At 45.6% G+C, this 24,107-nt stretch overlaps 1 protein-coding gene across 14 annotated transcripts in view; it reads left to right on the top strand.

Annotated features, from left to right (window-relative positions):
• Positions 1–24,107, top strand: part of LOC105480262 (trafficking kinesin protein 1) — a 213,005-nt gene that overhangs the window by 152,102 nt on the left and 36,796 nt on the right. For all 14 annotated transcript variants that reach the window (XM_024792456.2, XM_071091493.1, XM_011738851.2 and 11 more), the window contains 4 exons: positions 11,065–11,141; positions 18,935–19,051; positions 22,572–22,672; positions 23,560–23,668. In XM_024792456.2, coding sequence (XP_024648224.2) covers positions 11,091–11,141; positions 18,935–19,051; positions 22,572–22,672; positions 23,560–23,668 — 378 coding nt within the window. In that variant the 5' untranslated portion in view covers positions 11,065–11,090. The remainder of the gene's footprint in view (positions 1–11,064; positions 11,142–18,934; positions 19,052–22,571; positions 22,673–23,559; positions 23,669–24,107) is intronic.

Raw genomic sequence — 24,107 nt, forward strand, 5'->3', positions numbered from 1 at the left:
TAGGATGGATGTAAACGTTAAAGGAGGTTACATACAGACAACTCTTAACAGAGTGCCAGGCTCATGGTGAGGGTGCCAGAGCAAGCCATTTGGTTATTGCCTCATTAAATATCTCATTGATAAATGGCCACTGTAGATCAACACTGGGTGTTCCAGTCTGCGGCAGGGTGGATGATTACAGCATCTAGCAAACCTGCTCCAAGTCCATGGTTGTGTCTTTCTCGACCTTGGACAAGCCACTGGCCTTTCTGCCTGGTTAAATGAGGCTCATATGTATGTTGTGGGCTGCTTCTGAGTTTTAAGTGAAATAATACTTGTAAAATGTCTAGGAAAGCAGTTGGCACATTGTAGATACTCAGTAGTTGTATACTCATTTCATTTATTCTTCTCTGCTTCTTAAATAACTTGTATTGGTGTCCTGCTCTTAGCCTACAAGGTGAGGGAAAGTGAGCCAGTAGAATTGTCACACTTCAACTTCAGTTAATACTGATACTGATAAGCAATAAAAGGAAGCCAGAGCTGTGCTGTTTTGGTCTCTGTCCTTGGCAAGTGACACCATGCTCTTGCCTCCCAGTGCAGAGACCAGGCACTACACAGACATGCGTAATGGCTGTACAGACCATTGTTCGTACAGCTCTGGGTTGGTCTCTGCCCCCACTACTGTCCTGGCCACAAAGCTCCCTGCAAAAACGAAGTGACTCAAAGAGACAAGGAGATGGGGAGTTGCTAAGACAGATGCATTAAAAGGATGGCATCAATTAAGTGGCTGTGGTCCTAGGCCAAAAGCAAATGAGCAAACTGCTACTGCTTCTCCCAAGTAAGAGGTGCTGGCTTACCACACCCCCTCAGGCCTGTCTGGTGTTCAGATGACTTGTGGCCGGGACAGACCCACCAGGACTCATGCTCATCTTGAGGGCATGCGCTGTGCACCAGGGCTTTGTTTGCACCCCTCTCTGGGGTGTCGGTTAGAAATGAGCTGTTCTTTGCAAGTAGAACAGCGTTTGGTTCTGTTTTGTTTTTTTTTCTTTGAGTATCAACTGTGTGTCTGGCCCAAAATGAGAAAGACTCAGCTGCCTTCGTGTGACCTAAACAGCCCAGGTGGGAAGGGACATTTGTAAGCATTTGTTGGGTTTGTTCTGCCTGCCCTGCTGTAACCATTTTTGACATGAGGACACTGAGATAAGAATAAAAAGCAATGGTTCTTTTTTTTATTGTAACTGCTGAAAAATGAGCATTGTTTTTCATTACCAAGTACTGTGGGCCCTTACCCTGTTCCAGTGGCCACTTCAAAGTCTTCATCAAAATAGCTACATTTTGTTTTGTTTTTAAAAGCAAGTAATGGGCCGGGTGCGGTGGCTCACGCCTGTAATCCCAGCACTTTGGGAGGCCGAGGCGGGCAGATCAAGAGCTCAGGAGATCGAGACCATCCTGGCTAACAAGGTGAAACCCCGTCTCTACTAAAAATACAAAAAATTAGCCAGGCATGGTGACGAGCACCTCTGGTTCCAGCTACTCGGGAGGCTGAGGCAGGAGAATGGCATGAACCCGGGAGGCAGAGCTTGCAGTGAGCTGAGATTGTGCCACTGCACTCCAGCCTGAGCAACAGAGCGAGACTCTGTCTCAAAAAAAAAAAAAAACCCCAGAAAGCAAAACCAAGTAATGTGTGTCTTAGGGCTTAGTAGTTAATTCACTAGGACTATTTGGTCAAGTCTAAATTATTTTGAAGATAAGTATTGAGGGTCAACAGGAGGCAAGTGAGGGACTTGGCCAAGCCTTCAAGGAGGTGGCTATAACTTGGGAGAGGATAGAAGAGGTTTGTGCCTAGGAAAAGGGTTCAAAGTCAAATTCTTCTCAGTTATGGCTGTATCATGAAATTATTTCTGCAATCTGACTAAATTTTATTTAATAACAATTTTCTAATTTTAAAATAGTCTAAGTGGGGCAGATTAGTACCTTTATGTGCTGTTTATCAGTGCTAGTTTCTTAGTGGGTGATTTGCTATTTCTAAACAATTTTGTTATCTGACAACATCCATTGTGACCCAAGGAAGTCCAAGTCAAGGGTTGAGACAATACAATAATGTTTTTACATGGTCATGTAACAGGGAAGTGGCTGAAATATGGCATGGTTCGGGGATGCTTGCTTGAGTGTTATTTATTTGATAACTTAAATATCACCCATTTTAACCAGACAATTCAAAGATTTTCATTAAATTCACTGAGTTGTGCAACCATCACCATAATTCAGTTTTAGAACTTTGCATTCCCCCAGCAAAGATCCTTTGTGCCTGTTTACAGTTGGCTCCCATTTCCCACTTGCAATCCTAGGCAACCACTAATCTGCTTTCTTTTTTTTTTTTTTTGAGACAGAGTCTTCACTCTGTTACCCAGGCTGGAGTGCAGTGGCACAATCTCAGCTCACTGCAACCTCCACCTCCACCTCCAGGGCTCAGGTGATCCTCCCACCTCAGCCTCCCGAGTAGCTAGGACTATAGGCATGCCACCACGTCTGGCTAATGTTTTTGTTTTTTTGTAGAGATGGTGTTTTGCTATATTGTCCGGGCTGGTCTCAAACTCCTGGGCTCAAATGATCTACTTTTTTCTATTACTGTTATTTTTTTGAGATGGAGTCTCACTCTGTCATCTAGGCTGGAGTGCAGTGGCAAGATCTCAGCTCACTGCAACCTCTGCCTCCCAGGTTCAAGCGATTGTCCTGCATCAGCCTCCTGAGTAGCTGCAATTACAGTCACGTGCCACCATGCCTGGCTAATTTTTGTATTTTTAGTAGAGACGAGGTTTCACCATGTTGGCCAGGCTGATCTCGAACTCCTGACCTCAGGTGATCTACCCACTTTGGCCTCCCAAAGTGCTGGGATTACAGGCATGAGCCACGGTGCCCAGCAAAGTGATCTACTTTTTATCTCTGTAATTTGCCTTTTCCTATACATTATATGAATGGAATCATACAATATGTGGTGGTATTTTTTTCTGAGCATAAAGATTTTGGGGTTCATGCTATAGCATGTACGAACTTCATTCCTTTTTATGGCTCAATAATATTCCATTGTATGGACATACCTGTTGTGTTACTCATTCACCAGTTGATGGATATATAATGACGCTATAATGAATGATGCTGTATGAATGACGTCATTTTTTTTTTGGCTATAATGAATGACGCTGCTATGAATGCTTATATTCATATGTTTATGTGTGCATGTATGGTTCCATTTATCTTGAGTAGATACTTCGGAGACTTTAAAAAGTCTTCGTGACCTTAGGCAATTCACCTGACTTCTCAGCCTCAGTTTCCCTGTCATATAAGATCTGGGGATATGGCTACTAGGGAGGCTGAGGCAGGAGAATCACTTGAACCTGGGAGGTGGAGGTTGCAGTGAGCCGAGATTGCGCCATTGCACTCCAGCCTGGGCAACAGGAGTAAAACTCCATCTCAAAAAGAAAAAAAAAAAAAAAAAAAGTGGGGATAAAAGTATAAGTTACTCAGCACTGTATCTGGCAGAGATAAGAGGGCATCGCTGCTGTAAGCTGAGTCACAACAGCCATTTGAAGATGTTCCTCTCATCAGAAGTGCTTTGCCAAATCAGCCTGGTCTAGGTGTCTGGGCAAACTGTAAAAACTACAGATTTTACAAAAGTGGGCAGAAGAACTGACACTTGGATAGAGTGTCAGCTACAGGGAGGCACCTTCTTTTTGAAAAGCTTGTGGGAAGAGCAGGAAATTCCTAGATGGAGAAGTGAGAGAAAGACAGTCCTTACAAGAAGGAAATGGCAGGCACACAAGTGCCAGGCCAGACATCTGAGAGTGGCATCACTGGGTGTAGAGGAGCTATGGTGAAGAGTGAGCTTGGGTGGCAGGGGAGGAGGAGGGAGGGTTGAGCTGGGCCAGGTAGGGATGGTTCCTGTATGTCCTGTGTGTTGAGGCTGCTGCTTGTAAGAGCTGGGGAAGATTATTAAGCAGAGCAGGGACTAATTAAGTTCAAAAGCTACAAACTTTTAACAAACCTTTAAAGGACATCTATTTTGTAATGCCTGGAAACGTGGATGACTGGTGACTCATTAAGAATTTTATGGAAAGCTTTTTTGCTCCCAGGTTCTGGGACCCCAGGTTGGCTCCCAGGTTCTGAAGCTCCATCCCCTGCCCCTGTGAACAGTACAGACAGTAAATGCTTATTAAGTTTACTTCCTGGGGCATCAGGGGCCAGATGTAGTGTTGCTTTTTCATCCTGACAACTGCTGCTGCTATCAAAAGCGAGAGGTAATCAACTGGTTTGTGGACCATTCTTTTCTTTGACACTTAAGTGCCAGCTCTGTTTCAACTGGGTATATGAGAATTGCTAGGGGTATGTGTCTACTTTGAATGTTTATTCAGTCCCTTTGCAGGTTTTGTAATGAAAATTGTAGAAAATTGACTTTTAAAAACACTGATGCTTAAGTATAGAAGATAGGAGGAAAAATTATTGAGGGGAGGATGGAGCTCAGTTTCTTAATAAAACTTTGGGAAACACTGTTTTAATTAAAGAAATGACCTGTAAGTAAGGCAGAAGGCAGACAGCCCAAAATGCAAATATATCAGGCAGTCTTGAATATCTTTTCTACTTGTGGCTACTTGGTCTTTGAGTTATAAGTGTCTTCTTGAGGGTTTGGGAGGTTTTTCTTTTTATAGACATACACACGCATACACACATATGTACATGTGTGTGTAAAATATTTATTCACGCCAGAGATATGTAGAGGTGACATCAGAGGGAGGAATGTTACCAGAATTAGGTTCTGGGGTTTTGCTATATTGTATAATATAGCCATATAGCTATATATTGCTATATATAGCCATACGTGTGTGTGTGTGTGTGTGTGTGTGTGTGTGTGTGTATATATATATTTTTTTTTATTCTAAAATCATTATGAGAGCCTTTTCCTCCAAAATACATGAATGGGAAGTGAGGATTTCTAACTATATTTTCTTAAAGAAGACTGATAAGACCAAAATGTCAAGAAAGCTTTTATCAAGCCTGTTAATTTGACACACAACATAGAGACACGGGGTCCCTTGGGCAGGGCAGGTTGCTGTGATGGAACTGTAGCGATTCTCCCCACCCACCCCTCGGCTTAGGCCTCTGGGTTCTGCCTTGTGCCTGGGTCTCAGATCTTACCTGCTGCAGCCCCACCACTCCCTGAGCTCGGCTCCTCCAGACTTCTCCCGGCTCATTCGGAAGCCGTGGACAGTGTCAAGATAGAAACGTCAGTGCCACACCACCTTTGTTTTCTTCCCATGGGGTTTTCCTTGGGATCTTTAATTCCGGTCAGTCCTGAGCTTCCCACTGGGCAGATCTCCTTGGCAGCAGGCAGGGACTTGTTTCCTTTCTCTTCTGGGCCTGCACACTCTATGTTTGGGGTTTCTCTTCTGGGCCTGCACACTGTATGTTCGGGGTTTCTCTTCTGGGCCTGCACAATGTATGTTTGGGGTTTCTCTTCTGGGCCTGCACACTGTATGTTTGGGGTTTTTGGCTGGCATCTCCTGGATGCTGGAAGATGGGTGCCAACATTTATTCTTAAAATCGTTTTGAGCATGGTTTAATTTAGCGTAAAAGCTGCTTTACTGGTTTTCAGACTAAGGCACTCCATGGAGCTCACCCCACCTCCATCCCCTCTCTCCGTCCCCATTAGCTGTGACAGCCCAATCATGTGTCTCCCTCCCTCTGATCAGCCAGCCCAGGGCTCCTTGTTTGAAGTTGGCTTCATAATTCCTTACTTTACTTGCCATCCCAAGAAGAAGGACTTGATTCTCCTCTTATCTCAAAGTGGATTCTCCCAAACCAAAATCTCCCTCCTTCATCTCCTAGGAGGGTGTTTCTGTCAGGCGGGCCTCCTGCCAGTGTGGGTTGTGGGCAGCCCTCTGCCTGGCACATTATTACACAGTGACATCAACTACTGTCCCAGTGGCAGTGGTTTCTCGGGGATGCCCCATCTTGCCTCTGACTTTCCATCTCGTGCCCATCTCCAAAGGGGACATCACTCATGTCCTTGTTGTCCCAGTGAGAAGCCCTGATCCAGTGCTTTTTGATTTACCTCTCACTCAGTTTTATCTCTTAAATCTCAGGGAAAGAGCCCACTTCTTCCCATCTACAATATTCTTGCATTAATCCAACAGCCTTGATGCTGGTCGATCTAAATTGCCTTGCACCCCCTCCCCCATTGCTGCACACTGGAGCCAAAATGCTTCTGAAATATAAACCTCATTGCATAACCCCCCTTCAAAAACTCTCTAGTGGCTTTCCATTTAATTCCACACTCCTTAAAGGGACTTGTCTGGCTTTGAACCCCCTGAGCCCCATCCCCCAGGCTGCCCTGTTTTCTATGTGCCCCAGGAAGGCAGGTGTCCTGCCTTGTTCAGTGCAGAGCTTGGTGCGTGGTAATGGTGGTTTGGCGTTAGTCAGAGGTGAGGCATGTGTATTTTACTATGATGAGTAGGCAGCAAGTTACATTTAACTTCTTTTTCTAGGAGATGGACCATAATTTTCTTATATTAAAGTGCTGTAGAGACCGAGCACGGTGGCTCATGCCTGTAATCCCAGCACTTTGGGAGGCCGAGGCAGGTGGATCACCTGAGGTCAGGAGTTCGAGACCAGCCTGGCCAACCTGGTGAAACCCTGTCTCTACTAAAAATACAAAAATTAGCTGGGCATAGTGGCAGGCACCTGTAATCCCAGCTACTCAGGAAGCTGAAGTGGGAGAATCGCTTGAACCAGTGAGGTGGAGGTTGCAGTGAGCCAAGACTGCACCATTGTACTCCAGCCTGGGTGACAGAGCGAGACTCTGTCTCAAAAAAAAGAAAAAAAAAAGTTATTGTAGAGGTTTATGGTGGCTCTTTTATTTTACTTTTCTTCCTTTTTTGAAACATCTTTTGGGTGGAAGTGGATTTATTTGGTAGTACTCCGTGGGTCAGAAATGGGACTTCTCTTTGAAATACATTCTTACAGAGAGAGAAACTTGACCATGGTTGATTGTAGATTTAGTGCCTAGGAAGTTGGTATTTGAAAAGCATAACCTGTGGTTATGCTGTCTGAAGGCATGGTTTATTATTTTTTCACTTTCATTGGTCTCACTCCTGCTTCCTTATTTCTTGGAACAGGAAATCCTAAAACATAGAAGTTAATTGGTGGCTGCTCAGAGCCCCTTGGCCTGGATAGAGTCTCCTGTGAACACCTAAGCCTGTGAACCCAAGGTCAGAGCTCTTTCTTTCCCCTAGGCCCAAATGCTGCTCGCTCTGTTTACACACTTCCTACACATCGATGGTCTGTGCCTTGTTCTCGCGTCCTTTATGGTCTTTGTTTTAGTCCAGGAGCCATACTGGCCTCGGTGCAGTCCCTGCAATGCAGTCTCATTCTCTGTGACCTCAGTTGGGTCCTTAACATCCAGATTCTTAAATGTCTCAGAGCCTCAGTTTTCTTATCTGTGGAATGGTCATCACGACAGTGCCTACAGGGTTGTTGTAAAGATTAATTGAGAAAACATGTTAAATCCCTTGACATAATAGGGGAACCATCAGTGTTAACTGCTGCCTCTACCGATTGTCTTTTATTTTGACATTTGCCACCTGCTAGTTGTGTGACATTGGGTGAGTTATTCAGCCTCTCTGGGCCTTAGTTTTCTGTTGTAAAATGGTGTTAATGTAAGTGCTTACCCCTCACAGTATTGCTCTGAAGATTACGTAGAATAATCCATATAGAAGGCTATGAATGGTGCCTGGCCATAGTCACTGTGCTTAGTAAACGTCAGCTCACTGCAGCCTCCACCTCCCGGGTCCAAGCAATTCTCCTCCCTCAGCCTCCCGAGTTCGGATTATAGGTGTCTACCACCACGGCTGGCTAATTTTTGTGTTTTTAGTAGAGACAGGCATGTCTTTTTATTGGGTTCAATTTTTAAAATATTTTAAAGCTTTATAAAAGGGCAGCACAAGGGGTCCTTGTAAGTGGTAGATACATGCACCAATACAGGTAATAAAATTACACAGAGCTTAATACACACATGTGCACACAAATAAGTGCAAGTAAAATGGGAACTCTGAGGAAAAGTTATGGATTGTATCCGTGCTAATATCCTGGGTGGGATATTATGATCTTGCAAAATGTTACCATCGGGGGGACTGGATAAAGGGTATACAGGATCCCTCTATATTATTTCTTCTTCTTCTTTTTTTTTTTGAGATGGAGTTTTGCTCTTCTGCCCAGGCTGGAGTGCAGTGGCACGACTTCTGCCTCCCGGGTTCAAACTGTTCTCCTACCTCAGTGTCCTGAGTAGCTGGGACTACAGGTGTGTGCCACCATGCCTGACTAATTTTTGTGTATATATATATTTTTTTTTTTTTTTTTTTTTTTTTTTGAGACGGAGTCTCGCTCTGCTGCCCAGGCTGGAGTGCAATGGCCGGATCTCAGCTCACTGCAAGCTCCGCCTCCCAGGTTCACGCCATTCTCCTGCCTCCGCCTCCCAAGTAGCTGGGACTACAGACACACGCCACCACGCCCGGCTAGTTTTTTGTATTTTTTAGTAGAGACGGGGTTTCACCGTGTTAGCCAGGATGGTCTCGATCTCCTGACCTCGTGATCTGCCCGTCTCGGCCTCCCAAAGTATTGGGATTACAGGCTTGAGCCACCGCGCCCGGCCAGATATATATTTTTTTTAGTGGAGACAGGGTTTCGCCATGTTGGCCAGGCTGGTCTCGAACTCCTAACTTCAAGTGATCCATCTGCCTTGGCCTCCCAAAGTGCTGGGATAATAAGGCGTTAGCCACCGCTCCCGGCTCCCTCTGTATTATTTCTTCTGTCTGCTTGTGGTTATCTACACATGACTGACTATATGAGTAATTACAGTTATCTTAATTCAAAAACTTAGCCTTAAAAATTTGAATGTTATCTCTAAATATAGTGTTAGAGAAATAGCAGCTCTGAATCTTTTTTTTTTTTTTTTTTTTTTTGAGACGGAGTCTTGCTCTGTCACCCAGGCTGGAGTGCAGTGGCCGGATCTCAGCTCACTGCAAGCTCCTCCTCCTCGGGTTCACGCCATTCTCCTGCCTCAGCCTCCCGAGTAGCTGGGACTACAGGCACCCGCCACTTCGCCCGGCTAGTTTTTTGTATTTTTTAGTAGAGACGGGGTTTCACCATGTTAGCCAGGATGGTCTCGATCTCCTGACCTCGTGATCCGCCCGTCTCGGCCTCCCAAAGTGCTGGGATTACAGGCTTGAGCCACCGCGCCCGGCCTGCAGCTCTGAATCTTATTGTACAGAGAATAGAACCAGGTTAGTTAAAATGTAGCCCAGCTTTCTCTTTCCAGGAAAGCGGTGGACTCAGATTTTTGAGGAGAGTGGGCGCCGGTGAGCAGGTGTAAGCAGGCCCTCAAGTGACAACAGAAATTTAAACACAGAGGCCACTTAGTTGCTGTGATCTGCTACCTGGTGTATAAAGGGTGCTGCAGATGCTTTGGCATGCTGGCTGGGGGGCCCCAGGGTTTTTATCTGCACGCTTGCAGACCATCATAGCTGTGTGTGAAGAAAATTAACTCGGGTTGGTAGCATAGCAGTCTTCACTTAAGAGCTTGTGTGACCTCGAGCTGATGGACTATCTAGAGCAATTTGAGCTGGACTTCATCTACATCAAATTAGATCCAGGTTTAAAACTACCCTTATAAATCTCCCTTGCTTCTGTCTCCCTGGCAGCTCTGTCTGAGGCAGCATATCCCTGTCCCACCGCTTGGACAGGAGGGATCTCATGAAAGTGTTGGGTGGAGGGGTCTTGTCTGCTGGCTCTGATGGCACTGTCTTGGTAGGGTTTCAGATTTAGAACCAGATTTCAGGTCTCCTCCCTAAGCTAGAAAATCATTCCAACAGATCCGATTTCTCTGAGCTAATTTACTAGGATGATCTCTACTTGCATTTAATAAAATATTCAGAGACCTATTGAATTTCAGTTGTAATGCTACTGAGTTTGACTTAGTAATACGCTTCAGTTCCCAAATGCGTCGCATGGGCTGTTACTGAATGTGGGTCACTAGGAAAGCTTTGACTCCTAACAGAATTATTCACTGAAGTCTTAGTTATAAAGCATTACTAAGAAGTTATTTATTTAGTCCCAAAGTGACAGGTTTCAAAAAATTTTGCACGTTGGCTGGCCATAAATCCATTTATATTTACTCCTCCCCCCATAGAATAAAACTTGTGCTACCTTCTTGGTGTTTGTTGAACTGCAAATCAGTTCCTTGTCATTGATTTCAAATAAAACAACCCTGATGTATCTTTAGCAGACAAGAGCCTTCTTTTGTTTCACAACCGATTTCTCCAACGGACGGAGAACAAAGACCCATAGTCCTAAAGTGCTTGTGTGCCGCCTCGTATGACCACAGTAAATTGTACATGTAATGAAATATTACTCTGTGTGTGTGTGTGTGTGTGTGCGCGTAGTAGTCTTTTAAATGTATATTTAAAAAATAACAACCTAGTTTTCATGGTATGGAGCTGGTTGCATAACCTTAGAATGTGGGCCACTTGGGGGGAGGGGGCTGTGCCATTTTGAAATTATCAGTTTAAGACTCTTGTTTAATAATTATGACAGCAGCTGTTTTCTGAAGGATTCCAGTCTGTTCATATGGTTGGGTCTGTATGGTTAGTGGAGTCTAGATGCTACAGGCCTTTCTCATCATTCACACATGGGTGGCTGTGCTGCTGGCCCCCACCCCACCTACTTCAGTTTACTGAATATCTGTGAGGCCAGACTGCCTTCCACTCCATTGCTTCGCCCTCAGCACATGCTCACACACACAGGCACACAATGTCAAGGTTTCACAGGGGTTACAAGTCCCCCTGCTCATCCTCCAGTCACTGGAACTGGGAAGTGAAATCTGGTGGTGGTGAGTACATTGCGGGTTGAACCCAGCAGAGCCAGTGACCCTCCATGCCTAATGTGCAGGCACAATGTTAGGGATGCTTTTTTACATGAGTCATTTGTTTGGCAGGTCTGTGACATCGGGAGTCTCATTGTCATTTTTATTTCTTACAGTTTTATGTGCTGAAAGAGTTGGCCAGATGACTAAGACATATAATGACATAGATGCTGTCACTCGGCTTCTTGAGGAGGTAAGTGCTCCAGGGGAAGGCAAAAGAGTTGTTTATAATCGACTGGTCTTCACTGATACTGATTAAAGCATGCCTTATCACCTGTTTCAGTGAGGAATCTTGGAAATTGGTCTCTTTCAAGGTATAATGTAATGGCTTTACTTTATGAACTAGTAGCTACGTAGGCCTTTATAGCTATAATTTTGTGCAGATATTTTATGTTTTTAAAGGAATATATTAATGGCACCAAATGTGGTGCGTTTAAATACTTGGTAGAATATCCAGTTGTAAGTGTAAAAAATCCTGAAACATTGACTAATGATATATTTTCAGTGCATCCAAAAAATGTCAGAAAAATGTATCATCGTCTGTGTCTTCCTAATGTATTTTAAGTTTTGACTTAGGCTAGTGGAATATTATGCAGTGTCAGTATAGAAATAAGCAAAATAAGCATGGCAAGAAAAATTTAAGTAAGTTGCTTAAGATTAGATGAGCTGCCTATATTTTAGAGACTGGTTTTCTGAATTTCTTCTGAGTATTCTGTTGCAGTTGAGAATTAAGTATGACGAAGGTCTCTAGAAACAGATGGGTATAAGTGTATCTGCATGCCTGGAACAGGCCAGAAGATGGTAGGTTCTTAGTATTTGTTGAATAAATCTCCATCATTAATACACTGCCCCCTTCACTGAATCAGGCCTTAAATGAACAGGTGCTGCCTTCTAGCCCCTTGCTTCTGCTCTAGAAACTGGAATGATTTTGGGGTATGTGATTATTATGTGGAGGACACAGAAATCATTGTCATTGTTTTCAACCAGTGGGAGGTCAGGGTTGAAGCTCAGACAGAAACTGGGCCAGACTGGTTTCCCAGAGGTTTTTTTTTGGGGTGTGTGGCATTCTTTCACCGTTTTTATGTCTCTCTATTCCTGTGTTTCTACCTCTGCACATCCAGCATTCTCTTCCTAGTCCTGCAGTCCACTCCTGTTTGAAGTCACAAACTCATCAGCTCCCCAGAAGTGATGTCAGGGTTTTTGGCTATGTGACAGGGTGTCAAGGGTGGTATTTTGGGGCACCGGCCTCCAGCCTTCGGGTGTCACTCCAGTTGCGGCTGTCTCTGGTGTTAGCCACGTGGCAGGCTGCCTTGGTTGGCACCACCGACTTTTGAAAATGGTTGATTGCTGACCCCTTTCTACTGCAGCCGTTTCCCCCAGCAGTGCTCTCCAGATCTTACAGACTGCTTCTGGCGCCCGCTCATCAGCCCCTGTTCAGGTCATTGAGTCTTCTGAGAGGGGTCCTAAATCTGTACCTTCCAAGGCCACCACTCAAACTCTTGGGGCCTCAGCAGTGAGATTTTAGCTTCTCTCTGCTTTACTCTTCCTTGCAGCTGCCACCGACCATGCCCTCTGTGACCCTCTCACCCTTTCTCTAAGGCTCCTCGCTGTGTAGTCAAGGCCACCCATTGCTCATGGTCCTGAATCCTCCTCTAGCCCTTCACTGTCACTGGGGACATGGCTCCTGCTCTCCCACCCTTGGCCCTCTATGGCGTTTAACTGCGTCGGTTCTTTCCTGCTTCTCAGTCTTGTGCTGCAGGGCCTGCCAGGGACCTTTGAAGCTAGCCCCAACCCATCCCCAAGTAGTCTGTGCCCTTGCTGAGCCCCAGGCTTGGGAGTCACCCCACAGTCCTGTTTGTTTTGTTCATCCAGCTGGATGAACAATGTATTTTTTTATTTTTCTGTAGAGGTGGGGTCTCCTTATATCGCCCAGGCTGATCTTAAACTCCAGGCTGATCTTAAACTCTGAGGCTCAAACGGTCCTCCTGGTCTGGTGCAGTGCCTTATGCCTGTAAATCCCAGCACTTTGGGGGGTCAAGACAGGTGGATCACTTGAGCACAGGAGTTTGAGACCAGTCTTGCCAAAATGGCCAAACCCCGTGTCTACAAAAAATACAAAAATTAGCCAGGCGTGGTGTGTGCCTGTAACCCCAGCTACTCGGGAGGCTGAGGTGGGAGGATCGCTTGAGCTCGGGAGATGGAGATTCCAGTGCACCGAGATCATGCCACTGCACTTCTCCTGGGCACCAGAGTGAGACTCTGTCTCAAAAAACAAACAAAACAAAACAAAATTAGAACCAAACTACAGCCACTGTTTATTTGAATCTCTCACATTTTTAAATTAAAAAATGCTCTCACCTTGGCCTCTCAAAGTGCTTGGATTACAGGCGTGAGCCACCAGAGCCAGCCTGTTTTATTTTTAAAGGGTCATCATGGCAACAGCGTCTGTTTGTGTCTATGTGTTCCACATCTGATGCCATTCTGTTCCTGTCCTGATAAGATTCACGCCTGAGTTACTGCCTTTCCTTGGAACTAGGAGGGTGTCCTGGTTAAAGTCTAACTGTCCCAGTCATGTAGCTATTGCCCTGTGCCATGCTTTTCCTGGGCTTTGGCTCTGTTTCTTCTGTTCTCGTGCTGTGGTTTGTATACCTGCTGTAGGCAGGCAAGTGGGGTACTGGCGGATTTGCACAGGATCCCAAAGCCTGCTGTAGGCAGGCAAGTGGGGTACTGGCGGATTTGCACAGGATCCCAAAGCACAGCCTTCCACCAGCGTGGAGAGTTCACTTCTGGTTTTAAGGGGAACAAGATGCTGTGGCTCGCCTGGGCTTGCTGCTGTCTGGAATGCACCTTTGGGCAGAGCTTGCCTCCTCAGTTACAGAGAGGGTGATTCCACTGGCCCCTTAGTCATGCTTTTTGTCCTGAAATTGGTGAATGAGATGAGTCAGTTGCTAAGTGTACGCAGCAAGCTGTTTGGAATCTCTAGTAGGTGTGTCAGTCAGCGCTAGAGTTCATTGGTAAAAGGGGGCTGAGACTCAAGTTACAGTCTTTTTTAAGTCTATGCTTTGAAAGCATAGTGAGGAGAGGAAGGAGGCAGTTAGAATGAGCGCTACCTTGCCTCATTTCTTGGGGGAATAAAGGAACTAGTTCTTTTAATAGCTTATTTCCAAGGGCCTAAATTACTTGTTTGTGGTCTCTGTTTCTCATTGTAGTTTAATCCAGTGACCATCTTCTAGCTATTTTCTGGTTTTTATCCTTTTTTTTTTTTTGGTAGACATGGGGTCTCACTGTGTTGCCCAGGCGGGTCTCAAACTCCTGGCCTCCTCAAACTCCTGATTCTCCCACCTTGGGCTCCCAAAGTGTTGGGATTACAGACATAAGCTGCCATGCCCAACCTGTTTTCTTGTTTTTAGAAGTAAACATTAATCATTTTTGGCTAGAGAAATGGGAGGTTTTTTTCATTCTTGTAATTCTCAAAGAAAAACCCAACCAGCCTGTTGCCTCAGTAATATTAAAGAGAAAAAACTGGAGACTCTACAATAACATTTCTGTTTAAATTTCCATTTTATCTATAACTATTTTTAATATAACTTGTTATTTTCGATGTTTTGAGTACATAGTAGGTATATGTATTTATGGGGTACATGAGATACTTTGGTAAAGGCATATGCTGCATCATAATCACATCAGGGTAAATGGGGTATCAGGCTGAGCAACATGGCTCACACCTGTAATCCAGACAGGTGGGAGAATTGCCTGAGGCCAGAAGTTTGAGACCAGCCTGGGTAACATAGTGAGACCCTGTTTCTACAAAAAGTTAGACGCTGTAACTGAGGAGGAGGCAAACTTTGCCCAAATGTGCATTCCGAAAATGAGATAGGCATGGCGGTGCATGCCTGTGGTCCCAGCTACTCAGAAAGTGAAGTGGGAGGGTTGCTTGAGTCCAGGAGTTGGTGGCTATGGTGAGCTGTACTTGCACCAGCGCACTCCAGCCTAGGCAATAGAGTGAGACCTGTCTCAAAGAAAAAAAAAAAAAAGGTGGAGCGGGGAGAAAGAAAGGGGTATCATCACCTCAAGCAAGCATTTATCATTCCTTTGTGTTACAAATATTCCAATTATACTTTTAGTTATTTTTAAATGTGCCATAAATTATTGTTAACTGTAACCACCCTATTGTGTTGTCAGATACTAGATCTTATTCTAACTCTATTTTTATACCCATTTGCTACGACTTCTTGCTTCTTCTGGCAGAGAGTGTTCTTTAAAATTACCCTAAAGATTACATTTCTGGTGTAGACCAGGGAAGTGTTTGTCCTTAGTGGGGCACGAAGAGGCGAGGCAGCCCTTAGGTGCAGGGTTTGAGGTGTAACGAGTAGGACAAAGGACTTCATTGTTGAGCTCACCGCTCTACTTGTTTTTCTTCCCCTTCCTGTCTCCCAATTCATTCCTGTTGGTTTCTGGCTGTTTGTGTGCTGGAAGTCTTCTGCATTCTTCAGGCGCCCTGGCAGTCCCTTGCCTTGCCTGAGCCATCTTCATTATTATGCTGTGTGCTTGATTTGTTTGCATTGAAATGCGTACAAAATGTGGCTAAAGGCTGGGCGCAGTGGCTCACGCCTGTAATCCCAGCACTTGTGGGAAGCTGAGGTGGGCAGATTGCTTGAGGTCAGGAGTCCGATACCAGCCTGGCCAACATGGTGAAGTGCCATTTCTACCAAAAATATAAAAATTAGCTGGGCAAGGTAGCGTGTGCCTGTAGTCTTAGCTACTTGGGAGGCTGAGGCAGGACAATCACTAGAACCTAGGTAGCAGAGGTTGCAGTGAGCTGAGATCATGCCACTGCACTCCAGCCTGGGTGACAAAGCGAGACTCCATCAAAAACAAACAAAAAATGTGACTAAGGCATGCAAAATATCAGTGGTTGTTGGAACTTGACAGCCTGGATGCATGAAGGCAATGCAGATCAGGCAAGCACTGATGAAGCACCTGCTGAGTGTTCAGTCTGAGAACTAGTTCTAGTAGAGACATTTGATAGACTTGAGTTAGATTTTTGGAGACTATACTTCCAAAGAGAAGTGAACATTGGTATTGCAGTTTTAACTAAATCCAGCTGAAACCACCTGGACTAGGTGCTAATTTTGAGTCAGCCCCTGGAGACTTTAATTCTGTGCAGTCTCCCTCACACAGTTCTTTGAATTCTTTCCTCTAGGTACCTAATAAGCACAACTGTTGAGTCTCAGAAATGACAAAGGCCCATGAAATAAGGGACCCTTTTTTTTTTTTTTTTTTTTTCAATTTTGTATTTTGAGATGGGGTCTCCTGTGTTGCCCAGGCTGGTCTTGAACTCCTGTGCTCAGGAAATCCTCCTGCCTTGGCCTTCCAAAGTGCTGGGATTATAGGCATGAGCCACTGCACTCAGCCAAGGGAACTTCTTGGTAGACACTGGGCCAGTGTGCAGAGATGAGCATCTCGGTTAGTTGGGCAGATTCACCGAGTCCCCTTTACCCCATAACAAGACTGTCTCCACATGGACTGTGTTTCTAGAAAGGCAAGGTCATGATGGGGAGGCACAAATTGTGAGAATGAGTTGGGGAATTTGCAACTCTTTTTTTTTTTTTTTTTTTTTTTTTTGAGACAGAGTCTTGCTCTGTCACCTAGACCAGAGTGCAGTGGGGTGATGTTGGCTCATTGCGAGCCCTGCCTCCTGGGTTCAAGTGATTCTCCTGCCTCAGCCTCCCGAGTGCCTGGGATTACTGGCTCCCACCACCACGCCCAGCTAATTTTTGTGTTTTAGTAGAGACAGGGTTTTGCCATGTTGGCCAGGCTGGTCTCAAACTCCTGACCTCAAGTGATCCCAAAGCGCTGGAATTACAGGTGAGAGCCACTGTGCCTGGCCTATCTATAGCTCATTTTTGATACTTTGATACCTGGCTGGCTTCTGGGACTGTGGTGACAGCATTGCCAGTTTGGGGATTGTGGAAGGCCTGGAGGAGAGAGACCATCATCCTGCAAGAGGGAGCCAAAGTGCTGTTGAATCCAGTCTTCTCAAACTGTACTTGACCTCAAGTGCTGCGCTCATACCGCAGTGAAGTTCCTGTGGTTAGCAAAGGGAGATGTCTGCGGTTGCATGGAATCATTGGGTGGATATCTAAGGCGTTAGAAATAAAAGCTGATTATTCTCTTTATTCTAAAACTCAGTGAATCATAGAGTTAGAAGAGTTTTTCTAGAATATCTCAGCTAGCCTGCCCCTTTACTCTACCTCCATTTAACAGTTGAGGGAACCCATGTTCAAATAGAGAAACCATACTCTCCCAGTTTACAGCAGGATAGTTCACCTGGAGCAGTTCAATTTGTGACCAGTACCTGCTGTAAGAAACATAGCTTAGGTTGTGACCCAGTACTCACATAGGTAAATATGTGACAAGCAACAGTTTAAACATGAAATAATACTCTTATTACATATAATGCACTTTGGTGTTTTCAATTCTGTGCCATTGTATTTAAGTTAAAACAAAATGTCGGTTGCTGTTACTAAAATGGTTCTCAACCCACCAATGGGTTTGAAACCTGTGGCCTGAAAAATGAATCTGTTGGCCCGGCACAGTGGCTTACACCTGTAATCCCAGCATTTTGGGAGACCGAGGAGGGCGAATCACCCGAGGTCAGGAGTTTGAGACCAGTCTGGCCAACATGGTGAAACTCCGTCTCTACTAAAAATACAAAAATTAGCTGGGTGTGGTGGTGCGTGCTTGTAATCCCAGCTACTCAAGGGGCTGAGGCAGGAGAATTGGTTGAACCTGAGAGGCAGAGTTTACAGTGAGCTGAGATTGTGCTACTGCATTCCAGCCTGGGTGACAGAGTAAGACTCTGTCTCAAAAAAGAAAAAAAAATCAATCTCTAGTGTACTTGATCCCTGTGAAGCAAAAGCCGTTTGCCTGGGACCTTGTGGGTAGTTAATAGCAGGTGTTGGATCAGAACCTAGGACTCCTCCCCAGTGTTTTTCCTACCCCAGATGACATGTTTCCATTCTTTCTTTCAAACCACATGAACAGAGTAATTAGCATATACTTCTAAAATGATTTAATTTTTCTGACTTCTCCCCTTGCCAGCACCCAAGTTGAATCTGACTGTGGTAGCAAATCGCTAAGTCTGCATTTGCTGATGGCATCTCTCCACTATCAGGGGACGTCTTTCTCCCCGCAGAGGCTACCCTGCCTTTATATGCCACTCCGAATTTTCCTCTGTGTACTGGCTCTGCCTAATTGATGCCATCAGCTGAGCTAACAGAAAATTCTGTGCCCTTAAGAGTGTTTTTGTCTCTGAATATGGCAATTTTATGCATAACATCTCCATTTTGAAAGTTGTTTCTTTCTTAAATGAAGCCTAAGTAGCCTTTTCTAAGTAAAAAAACAAAAAAGCATGTAATTGTTTTTGAGAGTAACTTTGAACATTTTTGTTTCACATAAGGCAAAAATAAGGAATTCAATGCATTCCTGCCTAATGTATGCTGAAGAGGCTGCCTCCCTGTGTCAGCTCTTGGCTTCATTGTAAGAGCGTTTTATAATTTCCATATTTATTCATTCATTCACTTAACAAATAGCTACTGTTTCCCTGTGCCCTGCCCTGGCCATACAATAGCCCAGCCTGCAGGTGGAGAGACAGGTTATCAAGTGATTCCACAAATAACAAAAGCAGTTGCAAACAACTGTTTTTAGAAGCATTTTTTTCTTCCCCATAGGAACAAAGATTTGTTTTCATTACATTTTCAGACTTCCCTTTCCTTGCGTGATGTCGATGTAGCTCTCACATACTATATGGGCAGAGGTTACGCCTGTTTTAACGGGCATCAAATGCCAACACAGATGGTGAATTATTAATTCCTTTGTTATTTCTAGATGCTCATGTTTTCCTCATTTGACACTAAGCACCTGTTGACTCCTTCAGGAAACACAGGTCTTTTGAATCCCTATTCTCCCTCTTTCCTTTCATAGAAAGAGCGGGATTTAGAATTGGCCGCTCGCATCGGCCAGTCGTTGTTGAAGAAAAACAAGACCCTAACCGAGAGGAACGAGCTGCTGGAGGAGCAGGTGGAACACATCAGGGAGGAGGTAAGACACTGGAGGCCGAGGCTTCCAGAGGGCCCCGCCACAGGCCTGGGAGCCGTGGGCATGGCTGAGGGAGATGATAGAATGGGGTTCTAGTTGGAAGGGCCCTCCTGAGGGCACAACCGCGGCCTGAGCCCAGAATTGTCTGTTCTGAAACGGTCACCTGGGGACTGAAAGCCACCTTCCTGCAGCTCCTGCTGCTGCTTGTGTCCCTTTCTTTCCTCAGGCCCTGTGGATGGGATGGCTCAGGGCGGGCACGGTCCTTACTCAGTCGTTCGTCTGTGTGTCATGTTGGGCCAGCCACAGTCCTTGTCCTCAGAGAGTCTAGACTGTAACCATGCAGGCTGATTAAGATGCTCCACACTTGGCAGAAGGGCACCCAGGCTAACACGACAACGAGCAGGGGTTCCTGAGTCTGGCTGGGCTTGGGCCGCTGGAGAAGGAGCCCTGTTAGGAGGCCAGCTCGTGTACACAGAGGAAAGTGGTGACTCACATTCATCGTTACAGTATAATTTTGTGTGTGTAAAACAAAACAAAAATAACCTATTGTTTTCATGATAGAAACCCTCTTATTTCCATGATATCGATCTTGGCTAATGGACATCAGTGATGAGAGGAAGGGCATGGAGCTTTTCGGTTTATCTTAGGGTACCTAGGTTTAGAAGGAATGATACTGATTTTCTGGAAGGGACGTGGTGTGGACAGAGGAGAGTGGCTGTGGAGTCAGGTGGGGTTGCTAGGGCAAGGATAAGAAGCTTAGAGCCAGGCCCTACTTAGTAGCTTCTTTTCTATCACCCTGTTCTTCTAACAATAAATTTTAACTGTGACAACACTCCTTGTTTCTTTTCCACTTTTCTTTTTCCTTTTTCTTTTCATTTTTTTTTTGAGATGGAGTTTTGTCCTTGTCACTCAGCCTGGAGTGCAGTGTTGCGATCCCAGCTCACTGCAACCTCCACCCCCCGGGTTCAAGCTATTCTCCTGCCTCAGCCTCCCAAGTAGCTGGGATTACATGTGCCCACCACCACACCCGGCTAATTTTTTACATTTTTGGTAGAGACGGGGTTTCACCATGTTGGCCAGGTTGGTCTGGAACTCCTGACTTCAGGTGATCCTCCCACCTCAGCCTCCCAAAGTGCTGGGATTACAGGCGTGAGCCACCATGCCCAGCCTTTTTTTTTTTTTTTTTTTTTTTGAGATAAGGTCTCACTGTGTCACTCAGGCTGGAGTGCAGTCTTGAGATCACAGCTCACTGCGGCCTTGACCTCCTGGATTCAAGCGATCCTCCCACCTCAGCCTCCCAAGTAGCTGGGACTACAGACATGTGCCACCATGCCTGGCTAATTTTTGTGTTTTTTATAGAGAAAAGTTTCACCATGTCGCCCAGGCTGATCTCAAACTCCTGGGCTCCAGTGATCCACCTGCCTTGGTCTCCCGAAGTGCTGGGATTACAGGCGTTAGGCCCTGTGCCTGGCTTCTTCTCCCTTATTTTCTATCAGAAACTTTCTTAGTGGGAGTGGATGCCCTTGTTCACGTTCCTAAGATGTATTCACCCTTTTTCCTTGTTAGAACTATTCCCAGTACATTGTTGTCTGGGTTTAACAGTAGTTTTCATATGATGAAGCATAGTTGCCACTATATAAGAAAAGTTTTAATCGTGGGCTTTCTTTAAGATGTAAGAAGAGAGAATGCTATTGTATTTTAGGAGAAATAAAGTGATTCCTGCATTCCCTGCCCCCAGCATCATGACCTGGATTCCCTCTCATGTGACTGGTGGGAAAGCATGCTGGGTTAGCCTGGCCCCCTACCAGCCACTTGTGAGCAGTGGGATATGCTACCCAGTAACTCACAAATGGTCACCCGTCAGCTTCTTCACTATACTGTTCTTGCTTGGGACAAGCCTCACCTTACGCAAAGAGGATCCAACTCTCTGGGAGTGGAAATGCCTTTTTTCCCCCTCAGAAGAACTTTGAATTTGAAAGCTATAACATGTTTCCCTTTGGCATATTATTAAATTATCAGTCTAGGTGTCGAAGTTAAAACTTCTATGCACATAAAATTGTCTTCTCCATGGAAGACATAATAATTCACTCTGTTATATAGAAAAGTTGCAATAAACCATAGACCCTAAGTCAAATTATAAACAAAGAGTTAAAACATAACTGCAGTTCTTCTTATAGCACTGGTTCCCTGTTCATCAGTACTGCAGAGTGAAAGGGCAAGTGAAAAATTGTACAGTACAACTTTATTTAAAAACCTTAAGTGCAAATCAGGGTGATTTGCAAAGCCATCTCAGCAGGAGTCAATATAGCCTGATGGTTGCCTCTTTTCTTCCTGTGTCTGAAATTCCTATCCAGTGAGCATTGAGCATGGAACGAGGTCCGGCTGGGCTTGCCAGGAGCCTTATGAGGGTGCATCCCAGAATGGGGCTGTGTGGTCATCCAAGTGTGAGAGCAAGGGTCGGTGAGCTGCCTGTATTGGCCCGTGCAGAGCTGGCATCTCCAGGATCCTATTTGGAGTTGGGATTTGGTTCTGGCAGAAGTGAATGAATGGCCTTTTCTTTCATTTAGTAACATGATCAGTTTTTCTGGCTATTTGACCAGCTGGTCATCTGGCTACTTCCAAAACCCCTGAACAGTCGCATCCCCACAAGCATCATTCTTTTTTTTTTTGAGACCAAGTCTCGCTCTGTCGCCCAGGCTGGAGTGCAGTGGCGTGATCTTGGCTCACTGCAAGCTCTGCCTCCTGGGTTCACGCCATTCTCCTGCCTCAGTCTCCTGAATAGCTGGGACTACAGACGCCTGCCACCATACCCAGCTAATTTTTTGTATTTTTAGTAGAGACGGGGTTTCACCATGTTAGCCAGGATGGTCTCGATCTCCTGACCTTGCGATCTGCCCGCCTCGGCCTCCCAAAGTGCTGGGATTACATACATGAGCCACCGCGCCAGGCGCATCATTCTTTTTTTGAGATGGAGTTTCTCTCTGTTGCCCAGGCTGGAGTGCAGTGGCATGATCTCAGCTCACTACAACCTCCGCCTCCCAGGTTCAAGCGATTTTCCTGCCTCGGCCTCCCGAGTAGCTGGGATTACAGGCATACGCCACCACACCCGGCTAATTTTGTATTTTCAGTAGAAACAGGGTTTCACCATGTTGGTCAGACTGGTCTTGAATTCCTGACCTCAGATGATCTGCCCGCCTCGGCCTCCCAAAGTGCTGGGATTACAGGCGCCAGCCACCGTGCCTGGCCCCCAAGCATCATTCTAGTCCCCTCTCTGCTATTCCCTGTACCAAAGTAAAAATGATGAATTTAGACAGCTTTCTATCAAAAAGTAATTGTATTTCTTTTAAATAGGTCAAATGAAAGCCTATTTTTTTGAATAGCACAAAATCAGTTTAAATGCTTTCATTTTCAATGGTGAATTTTAAGAAAAATATTGTCACTAAGTGGTAAGTATTAGAATGTGAGTCGGGACGATAATCACCTTTTGGGAAGCAAATGATGGGCCCCCGCTCTGCTTGTGCAGGTGTCTCAGCTCCGGCATGAGCTGTCCATGAAGGATGAGCTGCTTCAGTTCTACACCAGCGCTGCGGAGGAGAGCGAGCCCGAGTCCATTTGCTCAACCCCGTAAGTCACCAGAGGGCTGTATTTCTGGAGGCCAGAGCACAGGCTGACCGCTGTTGATGTCCTTGGAGTCACCTAGACAGGGTCACCTTCAGCAGCAATGGAGGTCAGCTGCTCTTAGCCTTCTCTGGACCAAGCATCTCCAAGTGCCTCAAACAGATTGATTTTACTATTTTAGCGGGACATGGATGGACAGGTTTTTAGTTTTCGTTTTCCTGGGTCTTACTGCTTATTTGTCAATTTAGATTGATTTGCCCTTGCATATGAGTGGATAATGGGTTAGGCTCTGCTGTTGGAGGCAATTCAGGGTTCTGGAGCCAGAGGTGCTGTGGCAGGTCCTTGGGACAGAAGGCATGGTGTCTTCTCTGAGAGTCAGCAGATCCTCATGTTTGGAGCGTGAACTCTAGAGCCCAGTGGGCTGCTTGCAGATCTTGGCTCTGGGACTTACTAGCTGCACGCTGTTGGCTAGGTTACTTAACCTTTGTACTTGTTTTGTCATTTGTAAAATGGAGATAACAGTAGAACTTAGGTTACAGAGTTATAAGCATTAATTGAGTTAAAACATACAGAGTACTTAGAGTTGTTGGCACATACCAATGCATTATGAGTATTAAATGAACTCCCAGACATCCTGAAATTGTGTAGGCTTTAAACAGAGTTGGTCCCCTGAATTCTGAGGTGATGTGGCAAGTTGTGGATAAAGGGTTGAGATGTGGGTTCTGAATTGGTGGTGAGCCTGTGCACTGGGAGCTCTGTCTTCCTGGGGCTGGGAGAAGGGTCTGGTGGGTCATTGTCCTTCCTGCAAGCCCTTCTTTGTGTCTCTAACATGGTTTGCCAGGTGGTGGGAGGAAACGCGTCTCCCTAGGTTGTGAGCGTACTTTCTCCCCCAGGTTGAAGAGGAATGAGTCGTCCTCCTCAGTCCAGAATTACTTTCATTTGGATTCTCTTCAAAAGAAGCTGAAAGACCTTGAAGAGGAGAATGTTGTACTTCGATCCGAGGTGATTTGCCCTCCCTGCTCCTGCCCCTGCTGGAAGGGAGGTGCCCCCATTCACCTTATCCGGCGAGGACAACCGTGGTTAAGTGCCCTCCTCAAAGGTGGCAGTCTGTGAAGAGCTGTACCAGGCGCTCGGCAGACGTGCCTCCTCTGTGCTCTGGGCACTGCCTTCCAGCCCAACACATGCCTCCCTGGCTGGGGCAGGCGAACCTGGTGAATGACATGGTGTGTGGACCGGGAAGAGTCGGAGATCCCCTCCTTCACAGTCATTCCTGCAGTGAGGTCTCCCCTGGTGTTCTCCAAGTCTGACCACAGCACCTGTGGAGAAACCCAGCCTTGTTTTCATGCTGCCACAGATCAGATGCTCAAGGAAGTAGTCCATGGGTGCTCAGAGAGAGCCATTTTCTTTTTTTTTTTTTTTTGAGATGGAATCTTGCTGTGTC

The sequence above is a fragment of the Macaca nemestrina genome, chromosome 2 (assembly GCF_043159975.1).
Source record: "Macaca nemestrina isolate mMacNem1 chromosome 2, mMacNem.hap1, whole genome shotgun sequence".
Classification (NCBI taxonomy): Eukaryota; Metazoa; Chordata; class Mammalia; order Primates; family Cercopithecidae; genus Macaca; species Macaca nemestrina.